Source organism: Filicampus tigris, chromosome 11, assembly GCF_054856515.1.
Source record: "Filicampus tigris isolate MCC_2025a chromosome 11, RoL_Ftig_1.0, whole genome shotgun sequence".
NCBI lineage: Eukaryota > Metazoa > Chordata > Actinopteri > Syngnathiformes > Syngnathidae > Filicampus > Filicampus tigris.
In genome coordinates this window covers 3429217-3448246 of record NC_141227.1, presented here as the reverse complement: position 1 = coordinate 3448246, position 19030 = coordinate 3429217, and the positions used below count along the sequence as shown (strand labels likewise).

Genomic DNA, 19030 nt, shown 5'->3' with positions numbered 1-19030 from the left:
CTGTCACTGGAATACTGCTGTCACCTCTTTGTTGTCTGTACAGATAAGTTATGTTCACCAAACTGGGAATCATGCTCATGTACAAATATTTAAATATATAAGCGGCTACACTCTCATAACCCATGAATCAAATTAGGCAAGAAAACATTCTAGAATGATAGTGAAAATGTAAAAGAAACAGAAGAGAAAACTCTATGATGAAGTATAACACAGCGTTAAGTATCAGTATTCGTAATAATCATCATACTTATTATCAGAGCTGGGCACTTGACCCTTTTTTGCCGCGACCCTCCACCCTTGACCTGTGTACCCTTCCGGACGCGAACCCCCGCCCTTATTTATAAAAATTATAAATGGGCATCCGGCCGGGCCGGAGGTTCCAACCGGTCCGGACCAGGGTCGGACTGCCCAGCTCTGCTTATTATTTATATATAGACACAAGAGTTAAAAAACAAATTGCATGTACTAAACAAAAAAGCTAGCTCAAAGAAACAAAAATGCATTAAAACGGTGTGTCTGCCTCCCCTAGTGTAAGATACTGGAAGAGGAACGAGATGAGGCAATTAAGAGGCTCAATGAGTTTCAACAAGGTAAGTTGTTTTCAATATATATCCGCAGCTTCTTTTATAAAAGTAAATTCACTTTGCCTGATTGAGAAAATATATCAGGGCTAGGAAATTAATTGAAATTTAATTGTGATTTCCATTTTGTCTTCTCATAATCATATAAAAACATTAGAATTGAAGAAAAACAATGCATGTCGCCCTGTGAGTATTCAAATTATTGCATTGTGAAAGCACCCAGAATGCCGCTGTGCTGTTTGCAGCAAGCGCGTGACAGGTTATTCTGCCTTCCCTGAGCGTGCTTTAAGATACTGGCGTCCACACTGTTTTTTTACACGGTACTCGACCTACTCCGTTTCGACTTTATCAGATGACACGAGTCTCATCCGCCCTTTTGTCTGCAGCCCCATAGTGTGTGTGTAAATAAGAAAGCTAGATCTTCTAGCTAAGCTGCTCCAGCAAAGAGGAAAACGATTATGATGGAAATTTAGAGATTTCGGGGTATTAAAACATTAATTCTGATTTAGGCAGAAATTTGGGTCGCCAGCGTAGGAGATATATATATAAAAAACGAACCGAACCAAAATGTGATTTAGCGTACCGTTACACCCCTAATATATTTTCGGTACAAAAAACAGATTTTTTTTTTTTTTAATATGTTTATTTTGAAAAGATGACAAGTAAATGGACCATGTTTTAGAGAAAATACATAAAAGGGAACCATTCGGGTGATATTCTAAGAAATTACACCAGAATAAAACATACATAAACAATAAAGATCTCTTAATTTTGCAAATTATTAAGACACTGAAATCTTTAAAGGGACGGTGCGGCCATGTTTTCACTAACAAGTTCATTTTATATATCTTTTGATCAGGAAAATGAAAAGAGTTGTCATTTTCTATTTTATCCATTCATTTTGGAGAAATTAGGAAATAAGTGACTCCATGAATAACACCTCTTTTTAATGAGGACATTGGCCGCGGCCCCTACCGTTCTATCCCTGTTCAGCTGGAGTCACGGGAGTAACCGATTTAATTTGCTTATAATGTCCAAAAACGGCGATCAATTGGCGCCAAAATTTATGTGGACATCTCTACTAATGCCCACTTCAACATATCAAAAGGATTAATCTCGCCCTGTCTGATTTATATAAAAATGAGGAAAAGTGGAAGTGAGCAGAGCTACATAGACTGGGACCAGCGCACACTGCTTCTTTGCTTAAAAAAAATAAAAAATAAAAAAAACACAGTTTCTTTGCTGATCATGGTTAGGACGAGCGAGGCATTAAACACCAGTCAGGATATTTACAGAAACTAAAGTGGAAATGAGTAGACATGCACATTTATTTGGATGAGGAATGGCCCCATTTTCCCGGATGTGGAATGGCCCCATTTTCCCGACCGACAACACGCCGTCCAATTTGGAACGTAAACAGCCGAAAAGGTATGTTCCAATGCGGCCACACTCGGTTGTGGAGTCAGCCTCGCTGGAACTTTTTGTTCGCTGAACATTGACGCTTGTTCGATGAGAGCTTACCACGAGAGCGGCCAGAAAGCGGTCATTTGACTACTTATGCTTTACATTTGACAATGTCACTCCACCATATCGCCTGCTATTTTGGCAAGGAATGGCCAATTTACAAATTAAAGTCATCTACTTGTAGCCAGCAGAGTTGTTTGTCAAATATCACCCAGATTTGTCGTTCAATAGTTGTTGCAAAAAAGGTTGTAAAAACCCCTGGGCGTTCTGGTGTCAACTCACTCTCTGGCGGCTCTCTGTCTGACAACGCACGCGACTACTTGGGAGGCAACCTCGCGACTTGAAGATCGATGCAGGCTGGACGCAGAGTAAGGAGGCTAATGTTGTTTTGCTAACACCTTTTGTTTTAACGACCTGAAGCTAGTTGTTGCTATTAGCCGTCCTATTATCCTTCCTTTAGCTGGGGTGGGAAGAGGGGGGCGTAAAGCTCCAATCTGCCTGCTGCAAGCCGCCGTCTCTCTCCTGAGAGCTGACACGAGTTTAGTGTCGCTAAATGTCCGAAATATAACCAGTTGGGGCTTGTGTGTGCATTCATGCTCTTGTCCGCTTCAGCTTGTGAAAGTGGAGGAGCAATCGCCACGGTATTTTTGATTTTGTGGAGGTGATCATGAGAGATAACGTTTTATGTCAACAAATCCAAACTATTGTGCAGAACACTTTTATACTTTCACAGGTTGAAGTGGACAAGAGTTGTAATGTGCATTTGCATTTTAGTGGCGATCGGTCACCGTTTTAGACAACAGAACCACCGTTTTTGACAACAGAACTGACAAAGCGAGCAATATTACCACGCTTGGCTCCCTCCCGTGGCGTGACAGCTGAGACCAAAAACATAACATAAGCCACGCCCCAAAAAGGGGCGGGAAAATTTGTCGGAAACCTAATCACAAAAAAAGCCCTTAAATCACTAAGGGTCTTTTGAGGTGCGCATTTTAGTACAAATGTCATTTTTAAATGCAAACCTATTATATAAGTGCCAATGTTAAGCTCACCCAAGTGTCGCTTTAAACACTCAGCATGTGTGTAACACATCTAAGTATTCATTACAGTACATTTACTGTATACATTTTTTGTGATGAAAAAAATACATACAATCACATTTACAATTATTGCTACCTATATTAAAACTTGTTTTATAATGAATAAAAAACACAGTAACTTTAAAGTCTTTATAAAATTATTTACACTTTTTAGGCATTTTTTAGGCATACCGAGACGTATTAATACATACATACGTATACCGTTACACCCCTAATATATATATATATATATATTAATATATATATATATATATATAGGCGGCACGGTGGTCGACTGGTTAGCACGTCCGCCTCACAGCTCAGAGGTTGTGGGTTCGATCCCGGCTCCGGCCTGCCTGTGTGGAGTTTGCATGTTCTCCCCGTGCCTGCGTGGGTTTCCTCCGGGTACTCCGATTTCCTCCCACATTCCAAAAAAAACATGCATGGTAAGTTGATTGGACTGTCTAAATTGCCCCTAGGTGTGATTGTGAGTGCGGATGTTTGTCTCTGTGTGCCCTGCGATTGGCTGGCAACTAATTCAGGGTGTCCCCCTGCCTACTGCCCAAAGACAGCTGGGATAGGCTCCAGCACGCCCGCGACCCTTGTGAGGATAAGCGGTATGGATAATGAATGAATGAACACCCCTAATATATATATATATATATATATATATATATATATATGTAGTGGGCGGTGTTTCATAATTAGGTGCGGCAGCAATATTGCTGACAGAAGTGAAGTGATGGAAAGAATCGTAGCCCTGCGAATAGACATAATGACAGCTTGCTGGATGGGCCTTTATTCCTTCCATATACCATGTCACTTCCACATGCAGTGCGCAGTGCATTAACACTTCAACTAGAAAGTCAGATTTCCTGTGAGTGTACACAGGGCAAAATTGATTGCTTCCAAGACCAAAATAATTGGAGACAACACCACTCATACTTCTTATTAATCTGTGTCTGACAACAAATGTGTAAATATTGGTGTTAAACAAGTCCGACAATGACAAACTGCCTAAAGGCTACAACATCTCATGAAATTTAAAATAAACAGTGTTATGGTTTCACAATCACAGCTACTGTAGACCACCCCTAACGAATTGCCCTCCCACTTAACTAATCAAACATTATGGATGAGCACAGGAGAAATTAAGCCTTAGTTCCGTGACTGCAGGCAATTCCTTCCCCCCAGTGACACCTAATTAAGACCTTGATGAACACCGGGATGAGGCGATACCCATGTACTCCTTTTGCACCCTTCACATCAGCCGTTCAATAGCACTTAGCTGCCAGTTTTCATTCTCTGTCCCGTTTTCGTCGCTATCTTCCTGTCACTGTAATGCCCAGACCACTCTAATAAATCATCCAATGGAAGCCTTGAACTTAATGACTTGTTAATTATGATTACTGGTAGCCATGGTAAACAAACAGCAGTGGAGAAGTGGTGAAAGTCAACGGGGCCCCTGACATATCAAATATGGCAGTCTTAATTGGGAGTTTTTGCATCCCCTTTATCATCATCATCACGCCGTGTGTTTTCTTCTCTCTTTTTGTGGCTGTCTTTATTCATCCTCCTCTCAGGAAAGACAGTGATTACCCCTATGCCGATGGGCTGCATAATGGTATCAGCGCCGCCAACAGAACAGTGAATTAAATTGTATCTGCAGCCACTGTGAAGCCTTGATGACGGGGGCAGATGCCTTTGTGGTGTTATCATTATAACACAATGGTCATGTTGTCATCAACCTTGCCATCACCAATTGAAAAGGCATGATTGTGTGTTAGGGGGGCTTTTTGTCCCGTCCTCCAGCTACCCCTCACCGAGCCTGCCACCCCACCTCCAGCCGTTTTGTTGTGAATAGGAGCAATTTTCTAAGAGCTATGAAATCACGTAATAGCCCCTAATATGCAGCTGCTTGGCACAGTGAGGCAGCCTCTATTAATGTGGAAGTCAAACATAATGTGTTTGGGCTGGAGAATTGCTGAATACATGAGCACGGGCGAGGTTTATTCAAATGAAAAATGTCTGTAACTGTCATCGTCACAAACAGAAACTATTTGCTCCTTTTTTTCTTTTTTCTTTTTTTTTTTTTTTTTTTACATCTCAGCCTCTATTTCAAATTCTGTCTTCTGTAAAGTGGTCTCAAAGCTTCATGCAGAATCGTTTGGGGAAAATGAGTGGAGGGTCAAAACATTTTAAATAAGTTGCTGCGCTCTTTCCGTTCCTTTCAACTGTAATGGATTTCAAAAGCATTCATATTAAGAGTCACATTTTGAAATGAGCCTTACTTTAATTATTGTTTTTCCAAAATATGTTGATGCCTTTATTTAAACCAATGCACGCAAAGACATAACACATCATGGAAGAATACGAGCCTTGATTGTCATTCATTGTTTGTGGTTGATGAATGTGTTTGTCTTTCCTTCCCTCCCTTAGTTTCTACGATGGTCATTGAAGAGGTCAATGCCATTCAGGAGAAACTGGAGATTGAGAGGACGTGCAGAGAAAGCGCTGAAGTCCTGGCCTCCAAGGTGCCCTTCTACACAGTATTTGCTCCCAATCACTATAACACCTGCTTTTTTTTCATGTTATGCATAGTTCTTGAGAATGTCTAACAAATGTGACAAATAACAAAAGTGGCCAAAAAGGGAATAGGTATGAACATTTGTAAAGTAAATACTGCACCAAATCCAGGGTAACCGTCCCATCAGAGTAATTTGATGACTTTGACAAAACCAAAAGCACTTTGTGCCCAAACAGTTCTTCTGTCTTCGTGTCTACTGTGTCTAAAATTGCATTCGATTCTTTTGATTCCGAGCACAATTTTGGAGTCCTTGCTGAACTGTGAGTTGTTATTTGAGAGTGATGGAGTCTGTATGTAGTGTTTTGCAGCTTTTTATGGCTGAACATATCACTGTAATCATTTCTCATTCAATTCCTGGACAAAAGCACCAGTCCACCAGATTCAACCAAATTTTGGCTACTTGTAGGCTTTGGAAAAATTGATAGTGAATATTGACCGTTAAGCCTTTCTTTCTTCTTGCTTTCCTGAATCTACCCCAGTGTTTTGGATTGTTTTATTTTCATCCTATTTATGAGTTTTGTGATGGTCCAACTCTAACCAGATCTTTATGATGGCTTAGACTGTAGATACTCAAACTAAGTATTCCTACGGTGCATGTTATAGTCACAACATTGCAACAATTTGCATAATCTGTACAGGATAATGATCAATTTTGATTCACACAATCAGAGCTGTATTAACTGAACAATATGTGAATTACTATGGTTATATTTTGCAGTAAGCATAGTTCAGCAATTTCACATACACACACGCACACATGCATGCACACACGGGCACGCACTTTAGATGTAGCCGCCATTCCTTCACAAAACTACAGTTAAAAATGTTGCTCTTTTTCATCTTAGCTTTCTTTTTGCCGGCTTGCCACTGCTGCCTGCGATGCCACAAGAAGCTAAATGTCTTTTGCACATATGAGTCACTTTGGGACCATAGTACATTCACACCGGAGTCAGCAGTTGCATTTGAAAAATAATTTGAACAACCACATGAAAAGCCCTCTTTGACCTGCAGTATAAACATAGCCTCAGAAGAGAGACGGCAAATATTGCAGAAGAGCATTATTATTATGAGGGCTAAAGTTTACCAATTAAACAGATACATTATATTAATTATGGGGAAAAAAAAAATCACAATTTGTATTCAATGGCTCACAGACCCTTAAAGTGGAAGTCAACCCAAACATATTTTTTTTCAAGAATATGTTCCCAGAAACTCGACCTTCTGATTAATTTTACATTTGTGGAATATCAGTTACGCAGAAAAATACACTCGTTTTTAGCCATCTCTGCATGGGGCGACCATTTTGTCTTCTGTCGACTGAAAATGAAATCACGACTGCTCACAACAACCAATCACGGCTCAGCTTCAGAAAACAGGTCAGCCGTGATTGGTCGTTGTGAGCAGTTGTGATGGAATTTTCAGGTGTGGCTGAGACGTTGAGGGGGTCTGGTTTGGTGGCCTCAGCATCTCTGCTTTTTGCAGATTATGTGGTACAGTTGGCTTCTTCAAGCCGTGATCTCCAACTCTTACTGGAGAGGTCACAGCTGAGTGTGAAGTGGCTGGAATGAAACTCGGCACCTCCAAATCTGAGACCATGGTCCTCAGTCGGAAAAGAGTGGAGTGCCCTCTCCAGGTCGGGGATGAAATTCTGAAATTCATTTTCTGCGTCATTGTAGCCATTTGCCAAAATCAAAAAAGTTCATTTTATTTCTCAATAATGTACACTCAGCACCCCATCTTGACAGAAAAAAAATGCAGAAAACTTTGCAGATTTATTAAAAAAGAAAAACTGAAATATCATATGATGAGTATTCGCACCCTGACGCATTTTATTGAGTAGACGCACCCTTATGAGCTAGTACATGAGTCTTCAGAAGGATGCAACAGGTTTTTCAGATCTGGATTTGGGGATTCTCTGCCATTCTTCCTTGCAGATCCTCTCCAGTTCTGTCAGGTTGGATGGTGAACGTTGGTGTACAGCCATTTTCGGGTTTAGGCCAGGGCTCTGGCTGGACCAGTCAAGACCGGTCACAAGAGTTGTTCTGAAGCCACTCCTTTGTTATTTTAGCTTTGTGCTTGAGGTCATTGCCCTGTTCAAAGGTGAACCTTCGGCCGAGTCTGAGGTCCTGAGCACTCTGGAAGAGGTTTTCCTCCAGAATATCTCTGTACTTGGCCGCATTCATCTTTCCTTCAATTGCAACCAGTCGTCCTGTCCCTGCAGCTGAAGTGATCTTTGGGTCCTTTTTTACCTCACTCACCAAGGCTCTTTTCCCACGATTGCTCAGCTTGGCTGGACGGCCAAATCAAGGAAGAATTGTGGTCTTCCCAAACTTCTTCCATTTGAGGATTATGGAGGCCACTGTGCTCTTAGGAACCTTGACTGCTGCAGAAATTCTTTTGTAACCTAGGCTAGATCTGTGCCTTGCCACAATTCTGTCTATGATTACCTTGGGCAGTTCCTTCAACATCATAATTCTCATTTGCTCTGACATGTACTGTGAGCTGTAAAGTCTTATATAGACAGGTGTGTGCCTTTCCTATTCAAGTCCAATCAGTTTAATTAAACACAGCTGGACTCCAATAAAAGAGCAGAACATCTCAAGGAAGATCAGAAGAAATGGACAGAATAGAATAAAAACTTACACATTAGGGTTGTTCATTCATAACAACAATAATAATAATAATAATAATGTCATGTCATGTCATCTTCCTAACCGCTTATCCAATATAGGGTCGCGGGGAGTTGCTGGAGCCTATCCCAGCCGTCAATGGGCGAAGGCAGACTACACCCCGAACTGGTCGCCAGCCAGTCGCAGGGCACACATAGACACTGTCACTGAGCGGGAATCGATCCCACGCTGCCCGCACACAACTCAGGCAACCTACACTATCAGCGGACATTAATAATAATAATAATAATAATCATAATAATAATAAAAAGATTAAACACAGGAAAACACCCCTTCTTGTATGACTAGAATGAGGTTGCAGATAAAGTCAGGTAGCACTTGCTAACTAGTAACTTTTAACTTCATTTTGAGAGTTACGGCGAAGCAGAGAACAGCTCATGCTCCACCATTCACAACGGAGTCAGCAGTTGCATTTGAAAAATAATTTGAACAATCACAACCTCTCAACCTCTGGATGGAACATTGTAACGGGGCTCCAGCACGTTTAATAAACATTTGAAGCCTGCCTCCTTGACTAAAGCATATGGGCACATAGATGTTGCTATGTATATGCCGATTGCTAGTAATTACGAATATTGTATCGTTGGATTTGTCTGCTTTCACTTCTCCAGGCTGCTTAAAAGTAGCGGGGATAAGTTGTTGGTGTTGAGCGGGTTTCTTTTTTCTACCCGCCGGTAACTGTATCGGGGTGATGTTAGCATGTTTGAAGTGTTACCTGCAACATACCGAATGGAGGTCCAACAACGGCAACACACAGTTCTTGTTCGCTACACCGCTCACAGCCTGCACTCCATCGCCGCCGTACAGAAGCCGAAATGTTCCCGGCTGATTATACTATATACACAACGCACTAGTGCAGACGGCTCCTCTGGCTCCACGCTTTCTCCCGCACTCGCCATTTTTCTTCTACATTTGTTTTGATCTATTTCTTCTTAAAACAACAAATGTGGCAGACGCTTGGTCTCAGGCAAGAATGTGGTTCTTCTCCTGCTCCAACACACCTGATTCAAATGATCAGCTCATCAGCAAGCTTTGCACAAACCTCTTAACGATCCCTCATTTGAATCAGGTGTGTTGCACCAATATTTGAGATTTTATGGACATTTTAACGTCTTCTTTTTCATAGGCACTCACTGTAACGTCGCAAAACACCAATGTCCATAAATTCGTTTTGGAGTTTTAATATTTTCAGAGATTTATGTGGGCATGAGTAGAGATGTGCAGATGAATTTTGTTACCGATTGATATCAGTTTTCTGACAGTCCCGTTTGCACCACCTCGGTCAAGATCCCAAGCTTGCGTTCTGAAAATGTCATCTTGCTATTCCTACCTGCTATTGTTCTGCCACGGTTTTCTTGGCGCAAAGTTAGCATTAATACTTCGCCATGTGTGCGAACTGCATTCCGCTGACAAATATTGTGGCCATATTTGCGCTGGTGGTGTATCATTAGCACAATATATACTTTTGTTAAGGCTGAGCAAAGTGCCTGTGCAAATAAAGCTTTTTTGTTGAACACTAGATCAGCTCTGCCACTATGACCAGCCTCATGCTATACTGTACATCCAAACATTTGCTCTGTGTGTGTAAACAGCTCATGTGCGCACTATAGTGAATAATGAGTTCAGTTTCTCAAAGCAGGTTCAATAAACTCGTGAGGCTAATCCTGAAAACTTAATCCATTCCGAGATAGGTAACTCTGAGTTTCCGTTTCCAGAACAGCTGATTTTAATCAGTTTACTCAACTCGGAGTATCTTCACCTGGAGTTAAGCACGTGCACCACAACTATGAAAAGACAGCATGATAGCTGCTGCATTTTAACATCTTGCACAGGTACTACGATCGAAAATTAGCCTTATAGCTAAAACTGGCACATTTACAGAAATGTTGATTAATGTGTACTGTCCCTGTTTAAAAATAAACAATAAATAAAAAAATAAAAATAAAATGAATGGAGCCCCGATTCGCCAAGTCACCGTGGCAATGAAGGAGGGACGTGGGAGAACATTGTTGCTCGGGTCAATATATGCAGAAGTTTCAAGTCCTTTGTAAGCACAATAATATAACAGATGAAAACTGCTTGCTTCCACCTATTATTTCATTTAGGTGCACTCTAGCGGGGGAGAAGCACACTAAACAGCTGATGAAGTATAAAAACATTGTTCAAACAGTTAAAACCTCAGCATAATCTCATGGGGGTACACTGAAAAAAATGATGGTTGAATTTACTCAATGGTTTCACAAAATAAAATAATCTGGAGCCAGATAAATTTTTTAAGTAGATGTATGGTATACTTCAAAACATTATTTGGATTCAAATGATTATATTTCGTGCAACCAGGTTGAATATATAAAATGGAGTAAATTCAACATTTACTCACTTGAATTTACTGACTTTTATTTGGTCAAGCGGTTGCACAAAGTAAAATCATCTGGATCCAGATACATTTATTTAATCGAGATGATTATATTTCGTGCAACCACTTGAAGAAGTAAAACTGTGTAAATTCAACAGAAACCTTTTTCAGGCATACTGTGCCTAATGGACTTCTCATAGACTGACTCAGATTTTTTTTGAATGACAGACGGCAAAAATAGGCTCCGCCAAAACTCACTTGCGAACGGAATGAATGAGAAAATGAAACGGAGGGTGTGGCTCTGGAAGAGGGCGGAGACAGAGAGAAACTCAAGGTTTATTGAGTTAAACCTGGTCCCAACCAGGTTAGGTTCAGAGAGTGTTACTGCGGTAACTGACCGAGCTCTTAAATTACCTCTCTCTCTGAAACCGTTGAGTTACCCCGCTTTCTCTGGTTTGAGTAACTGTACCTCCCTTTTTGAAATGGAAAAGATTCCCTCATTTCAGGTTTAGCAGACTCTGAGTTTTCACTATACCTGCTTTGTGAAACGGACCTCAGGAGCATCTTAGAAATTTGTGGACAACATCTAAAAAGGAATTTAATTTGGCAGTAAAAGTGTGTTCACAGGAGGTAACCATATGAAAAAAGCCTGTAATTGTGTGTATATATATATATATATATATATATATATATATATATATATATGGCATATATGGCGTACATAATTTGAATAATACCTACATTTTATGTATTTTGTATTACAGTATAACAGATCTTTTTCATATGCATTTTTTTTATAAAACGCGTGGGAAATTAGAGGGGGGATATATATAGGATTGCAACTGGCTGCTTTTGCCTGCCCATTGCAGTCTGAAGGGGGATTCCCATCATTTTTAAAGTGCTTAGTAAATAAATTTGAGTTCAGTTGAAAATATGTGTAAATGTATTACCGGTATTTAAATGACTCCCCAAATACAAAGAGAGGTATTTCCAGATTCAGATACACAAATTAAAGACCATTTTGATAGCCTTTTTTTGTGTTCAGTTCATGGTGTTCTACATGCCAAAGCTGAAATGCCTCAAATTTGATTTATTAAGCACCCAAAATTGAATTAAAAAGTAACTGGACTCAAGGCTCTTGGCATTTCGGCGGCAGTCAAATGCTGATGCGATACTTGCTGTTTTTGTGTTAAGTTTTGATAAAAAAGACCAAATGAAAATTGTGATAAAGCCTCGCTATGTCTTGGTATATAATTCCCAATGTTGATTTTCACATCTGTTTAAGAGCATTATAAATGCTATTCCATGTTTTATATTGTTTCAAAGAAAAAAATTCTTCAAGCTTGTCTCACAAGTGTGCGATTAAATGCTCATTTATGGCCGTTCTTTCCCATCTTCTCTTTTGTTCCTCTACAATTTACTTTTCTTTCCTTTGATAAAGTCATTGTAAATTGCATTCATCTATATGCTGCATGTGTGTTTTTCTGAGTAATGGGCTTCTTATTTTGTTTTGTGGCTGTCCCGATGATGGAACTTGTTGAATATGGCAGTGTAATATGCCTGCCTCATGTTGAATGGATCAATCAGAAAATACATTTAAGAAATGTTCTGAAATGTGTAATGCAAATGCGAATAACTTCAATCATTATGCATAAAAAGAGATTCTGCATCTTTCTTCATCTGTGTGGTCCTCTAATGGTTTATGTTTTTCCACACCTGATCATTGCTTTTGCATGTGTCCTGCCATTATGACTGATTGCAGAGCAAAAGAAAATAAGAAACAGCTCATCTGCCCTGTCAGTTGTGCAGCCACCTTTTTTTTTTGTTGCTCCATTTTCCTGATTGTAATACAAACTCACTGCCACTTCACACATTTAAAAATTTGAATATGAATTCCGTTATGTGTAAGTGACATTGTCTTATGTTGTATTAAATGAAAACAGTGGTAATAGTAATTACACTGAAAACACAAATTACTGTGTATGACATTTTCCACAAAAGGCTTTTTATTTATTTATGGAATAATTATTCTATTCTTGTATTGTTTCTCAAAGCCAAAGACCAGCAATTAGTTCATCAAGTCATGATATTGCATAATTAATTACAGATACCCACAGTCCACAATGTTCAAGGTCAAGGACGCGGATGACATTGTTATTGCCGAAGCAGTTTAAAAGAAAATTAATTATTCAGTTTGTACTGCCTTCTGTGAGTGTAACCACATATTTTTGTGCTTGAAAAGGCAACATTATACAGTATCTAATGCAGTAAAATACCTCCACATATTTCTTAATCATGTTTTGTTCATGGAATATGAACTACCGCACCAAGGTCTTTTTACTATTTGAATAATTTTCCGGCATTTTGGTTGGCTGCAAGTGGAAATGCATTTTTTTTTTTGTTTGTTTTTACTTTATGACAACCACCTGTTGATTACCAGTTCAACATCACATTAGTATTTTTACATAATGAACCCTCTCACATAATACATATCAAATACACATAATACATCACAAATACACACGCACGCGCGCACACAAAATGGAATGATGACATTCTTTTTGGTTTAGGGTTAGTATTATTGAATTTAATTAGTATTAAATACTTTCCATCTTAATTTGCCTCCGTGAAACCACGTACTTTCATGTATGACAGCTTTGATCTTTCTTTTATCCGCACCTCATCCTTATCCTGTAGTTGAACCATCAGAACCACTCTCTGCAACGGAAGAGCATGATGTTGCTGTCTCAACTTGGCCCAGGAACCACCAGCGAGATAAACCTTGAGGATGAAGATGAAGAAGGTGACGGGCTCAATGCCGCCGACTGTTTGTCAGCCACGTGCCAGACCAAAATCGCAGGTGCAAAATTTCTCTACACCATTTTTCTCTGAGGTTAAACTACTGACCAAATGCTTTTTTTTTTCTTGGTGTGTAATTCATTGTGATATGATGTAATGTAATACGTCTATATTTTCATGCGTCCTATTGTCTTTAAAAAATGAATGTACAGTATGCATCAGTACACTATTAGTGTCTCAAATTGTCTGGATCAGTGTTTTTCAAACTTTTTTGGGTCAAGGCACATTTATTTCATTGAAAAAATCCCGTGGCACCCCAGCAGCTGAAATTGTGAAAAAACAAAAACTTATTTCAACAATATAAGTGTTACATTGTATATATAAGTATTTTTTAACATTGAAGAATGACGTTATATTATAACATCTTGAATAGGAATTAAATAAACTAAAAAATAATTAAATAAATGAAAAAATGAAAAAAAAGTATTTTATAATGTTTCATCTTGATACTTAGTGTGAAACATGGGCCTGTTTGGATAAACATGCGTCACTAATTCGTTTGTCTCTCTCTACCTCCTGCTGCTGCTGCCACCTGCTGATATGGAAAAGTACTACAATGTAGTAAAGACATGATTACGCTGCCGGGCGCTAGACCGCGCAGGCACACAAGTTAGATAATTTCCCGCGGCACACCACACAGTTTGAAAAACACTGGTCTAGATTATGTGTCATTTTAAGCAGATTGTTTATTTTTTCAGAGCTGCAAAGTAAATTGCAGTTGACACTGAGGGAGAAAGACCACGTATGTGATAACCTTGCAATGCTGAAAGAACAACTTGAGGAAACCAGGCAAGAAGTGAGTGCTATTATAGTAGGCCCCTGCATTTTCGTGGTCTGGCATTTGCAAATGAACCTACTTGCAGAATTTCAGGGTGGGACCTACCTGCGTTATTGGCAGAAAAACTCACCTAATCTCAATTTTCTCAAACCAGCTACAGGATTTTTTGCGTCAATCTTGCCGAGTGGGCCAAAGGGTTGTGTTGATTGAGATAGTTTACACGCAATGCGCCACAGTGCGAGCATCAAAATCCAAATACCGTACACATAATACCATCAGGAATTACTGGAGCAAAAGTTGATTTGGGGAAGATATCGCCCACACGTTCACCACATGGCACATACACACGAGATTCATTACAAGATTCTTTTCATCTAGTGTGCTTCATGTCAAGCTGTTTATTGTGCTGTGTTTTTTAACAGTAAAGCAATGTTTGAAGAATTTTTGGAAGGATTTGAAATGCAGCAATTGCTTAGCAGTGCCATCGTGCAACATTATGCACCGACGTCACCACGGTATTTAATGTTTATACAGTACTAGTGATAGACCAGTTATCGGCATGCCGATCATCGGTGTCGATATTTAGCATTTTGGCACTTAACGTCATCTGTCTTTTTTTAAGTCCAGCAGGCGATAAGCCATCAATTAAGAAATGGGTTATTCTGAGATCTCCAAAGTTTTCTGCGGGCACCTCACACTGCTAACCTGCTGGCCATTAGCTGCAGTAAGGATGGACTTTTCTGTTTTTGATCTTAGAATAAAGATACTTAATAATGAGTGATAAGTGAATAATTAAAATGCCAATTATATTGAAATTTTGTAAAACTTTATTTACTGTGCAATGTTTAAGGGAGCTGTTTATTTGTTGACGTTTTCAGATAACTTTTCACATGCTGCTTAGCATGCAAGCTCCCTGCTGTAACAATAGGATGGTTAGTTTGTGGGTATGTTATGTGTTCCCAGGGGGACTGTTGAATTGTAGCACAAGGCTCAAGGCGGGCGGAAGTACTGTATATGAGAGACTGCTTTTTCATGTGTGTGTGTGTGGGGGCAGGGGGGGCACAGTGGGGTACAGGAGATATAATGTCGGTGATATGTAACTACTTCAACATAGAAACTCCAGCTAGAGCGAATGTTGCAAGAGGCGGAACCAAAGTGGCCAGGTTCAATACGTTAAACCTGATGCAACATTTGAGAACGAAACATGTGAACGAGCACCAAGAGTTTGCGGCGGCGGCAGCAAGCATTAACAAGGGGAATTGGCCGCAACAACAAACCCTGCTCAATTTACATTGAATGCAGCGCCTTGTATCTTATTCATTTACGACACTGGTGTGTGGTGACTGTTCAGTATTAGCCGTCGCTATTGGCCCAGAGCGGACACTCTTAACCAATGGCGGGGCTGCTTTTTCATGTTGGATGAAAAAAAAAACAGTGGGGTACATGAGATATAATGTCGGCGATATGGAACTACTTCAACATAGAAACTCCAGCGAGTACAACAGCTAAGTGCAAAATTTGCGGTGCGAAAGTTGCAAGAGGTAGAACGAAAGTGGCCAGGTTCAATACGTCAAACCTGATAAAACATTTGAGGACGAAACATGTGAACAAGCACCAAGAGCTTGCGGCGACGGCGGCGGCAGCGAGCATGAACAAGGGGAATGGACCGCAACAACAAACCCTGCTCAATTTGGGATTTTGGAGTTGAACTTGTTGGATTTTTCTACTGCTTGTTTTTGGTTTTGAAAGTGGATTTGGGAGCGGAAGTTGTTGCGATGGGTCACTAATACTCAAAACAAACTTTTATAATAATGTCCTATAGCTTTTGTAATCAATCCGACACAATCCCTCTCAAAGATACCTCGTGTATATTATTTCTTATTTTCTCCTGTTTCACAAAGTTTTTTAAATCTGACCAAGCCATGATAGCAATGGTTTTACATCCAAGTGAGTATGCAGTTCTTTAGAATTACAAGAAAAAAATGCTCATATATATGTTTTGTTTTTTTTTTCTTGTTTTTTTAAAGTCTGGTATCGGTACAGTATCGGCGTTGGCCGATACCGCACAGCTGGTTATTGGAATCGGTATCGGGGCCAAAAAATGGCATCGGAACAACACTAGCTCTAACCATCCATTCTGTCAAGTTATTAGACAGAACAGAATGAAACACCTGCCCATTTTGTTCGAATTTTAAAACAAAGATGTCTATTTTCTAAGATTGAAAAAAAAACAACAACATTAAGATGTTGCAAATCCAAAAAGCAGGTCAATAAACATGTCCTTAAAGCCATTTAAACAAAGTCAAGTGTTGGGAGTTTGTATGACACACATGATGTTTTTTATTTGACCGCTAACGAATATTGCTCCAATATTGGCTTCAAATATTGGGTATCGGCCTACTTGACGATCAATAATCCGTATCGGCATTGGCCCTGAAAAAAACATATCGGTCTATCACCAGTTTATACGGCAATCAAACTGATTGGTCTGATCCATCGCAATCAATTGATCGATAAATTAATCATTCAAAGCACTATCCCCAAGGGCAGTTCAAAGGCGTGATGCGCAGCATCATTAATAAAGAAAGGCCAAAACATCAACAAAATAAAATCGGACACAAAACTGGTATGTTATCTATGTTCAACGTTTGATCTTAAATGTAACTGGATATGTCAGAGACATTATTACAATCTGGCTTCAATTCACCACCTCACCAACTGCGACGTAAAATTCACTTGTCCCCCAAATATGTGTACGCATGGGTCCGAGTTTATGTACAAATGCGCACTTTGTACCGTCAAGTTTAATTTGATGGGTCACAAATCAGAGCGTCTGAATATACTGACTATGTGACGGACCGGTCTGCCTATCCGCCTATGACGAATGCCCATTTTGTAGGCAATAAACCATAGACAGGAACCTTAAAAAACGTAGTCGGACTAAGCATATCCGGAAGCCCATTTTTTCTACGCAATCGTCTATTTTCACACGTTTCATCTCCTGTCAGCGACGACAGGGTCCTGGAAAGTGCTAAAAGGAGACGCATTTAGTCCGGCTGCATGAGGCTGAGTCTTTTGTTGCAAATATCGCCCAGCGATTCAAGTTTTAATTGTTATCCTAAAATTGGCTTACCTAACTAGACTCATGCGATACATTTTAGCCAAAGGTAAAATCCTAGTGGATGAATGCACTTTTAAACCCTTGTTGTTGTGTGAAGCAAAAGTTAGTGTCAATACTTCTGCTCTTGCTGCTGAAGCTTCTTCTTCCTTCTTGGCGGTGGCTTCTTCTTCTTCTTCGTTGTCGTCTTCTCTTTTTTTAAGACGACAAAGTTTTATCATTTGTCAAAGTTGATAGTCGGAATCGCTAACGGAAGCCCGTTTAAAATGATAGTCGGACCGGCCTATAGGCGATTACAATTTTTATTGTCCACTGACAGCCACGCTTCCTAGATCGAGTATAAAGAAAGTCAAAGTGAATCATGACATTTAAACCAACATGGAAAACAGAGAGCTGTCAATTGTCGAAAAAGATTTAATTGTGAAGATGAGAGGGAAACCAATCAATCAAATAATCAATGAGTCATTGCGTACATATCGTCCACAGCCGAGGACCGGACTGACCATTTGGCATACAGGGTAGATACCTGGTGGGATGTCTTTTGGGGCCTATGCGATGCTATTGAATTATTATTTTCCTCCATTTTACCCTGAGAGGCCAGGCCAGAATGTAGAAAAAAATACATTGCGAAGAAAATCAAATTAGTACTCTCAAAACATCTATATCTTCTCATCTTATCAATACCGCTTATCCTCACAAGGGTCGCGGGGCGTGCTGAAGCCTATCCCAGCAGTCTTAGGGCAGTAGGCGGGGGACACCCTGAATTGGTTGCCAGCCAATCGCAGGGCACACAGAGACAAACATCCGCACTCACGATCACACCCAGGGGCAATTTAGAGAGTCCAATCAACTTACCATGCATGTTTTTGGAATGTGGGAGGAAACCGGAGTACCCGGAGGAAACCCACGCAGGCACGGGGAGAACATGCAAACTCCACACAGGGAGGCCGGAGCCGGGATGGAACCCACGACCTCTGAACTGTGAGGCGGACATGATAACCTGTCGACTACCGTGCTGCCCTCTCAAAACATCTTGACAAAATAATACATACACCCCTGTGATGACACTCAGTGGGCAAAATGCACTTGAAACATTTCTCCTGCCAATAAAAAAAAGGTTGCCACTGAACTCATCGGTAGATCTTTCGGTAAGATGATAACCCAAAACGGACCGCCAAAAACAACAAAGGATTTCTTCAGGGGCAAGGCAAGACGTTTGGAAAGTCAATATCCAGACTCTTTTCAAGCTATTTTAAGTATCTCTACCAATACTTTAACTCAGCAACTCAGTTTTGTTATAATCGATGCTGTCTTTGAAGTTGTGTATCCAATCCAGATGTAAATACCGAGAAATAAAAGCCGAAATGTTCATCATTGTCTCATATCCATATGTCTCATATTATTATTCTTATTTTTTGCATTCACATTCTGAGTCCACACTCGTCTTCCGTCTCTTGAATTTGACTGACGGACTGGCTCACTCCCCTTGACCCTTCATTGTTTGCTGTAAATCCCACC

The 19030-nt window shown here is 40.1% G+C and overlaps 1 protein-coding gene across 2 annotated transcripts in view; it reads left to right on the top strand.

The window, feature by feature from the left end:
- shtn1 (shootin 1) overlaps positions 1–19030 on the top strand; it is a 35403-nt gene that overhangs the window by 2189 nt on the left and 14184 nt on the right. Inside the window, exons 3-6 of one of the 2 annotated variants that reach the window (XM_086045026.1) lie at positions 530–590; positions 5564–5658; positions 13455–13560; positions 14315–14412. In XM_086045026.1, the coding sequence (XP_085901152.1) occupies positions 530–590; positions 5564–5658; positions 13455–13560; positions 14315–14412 (360 nt within the window). Of the gene's footprint in view, positions 1–529; positions 591–5563; positions 5659–13454; positions 13618–14314; positions 14413–19030 lie in introns of both variants that reach the window. The other variant, XM_086045025.1, reaches the window with a different exon arrangement.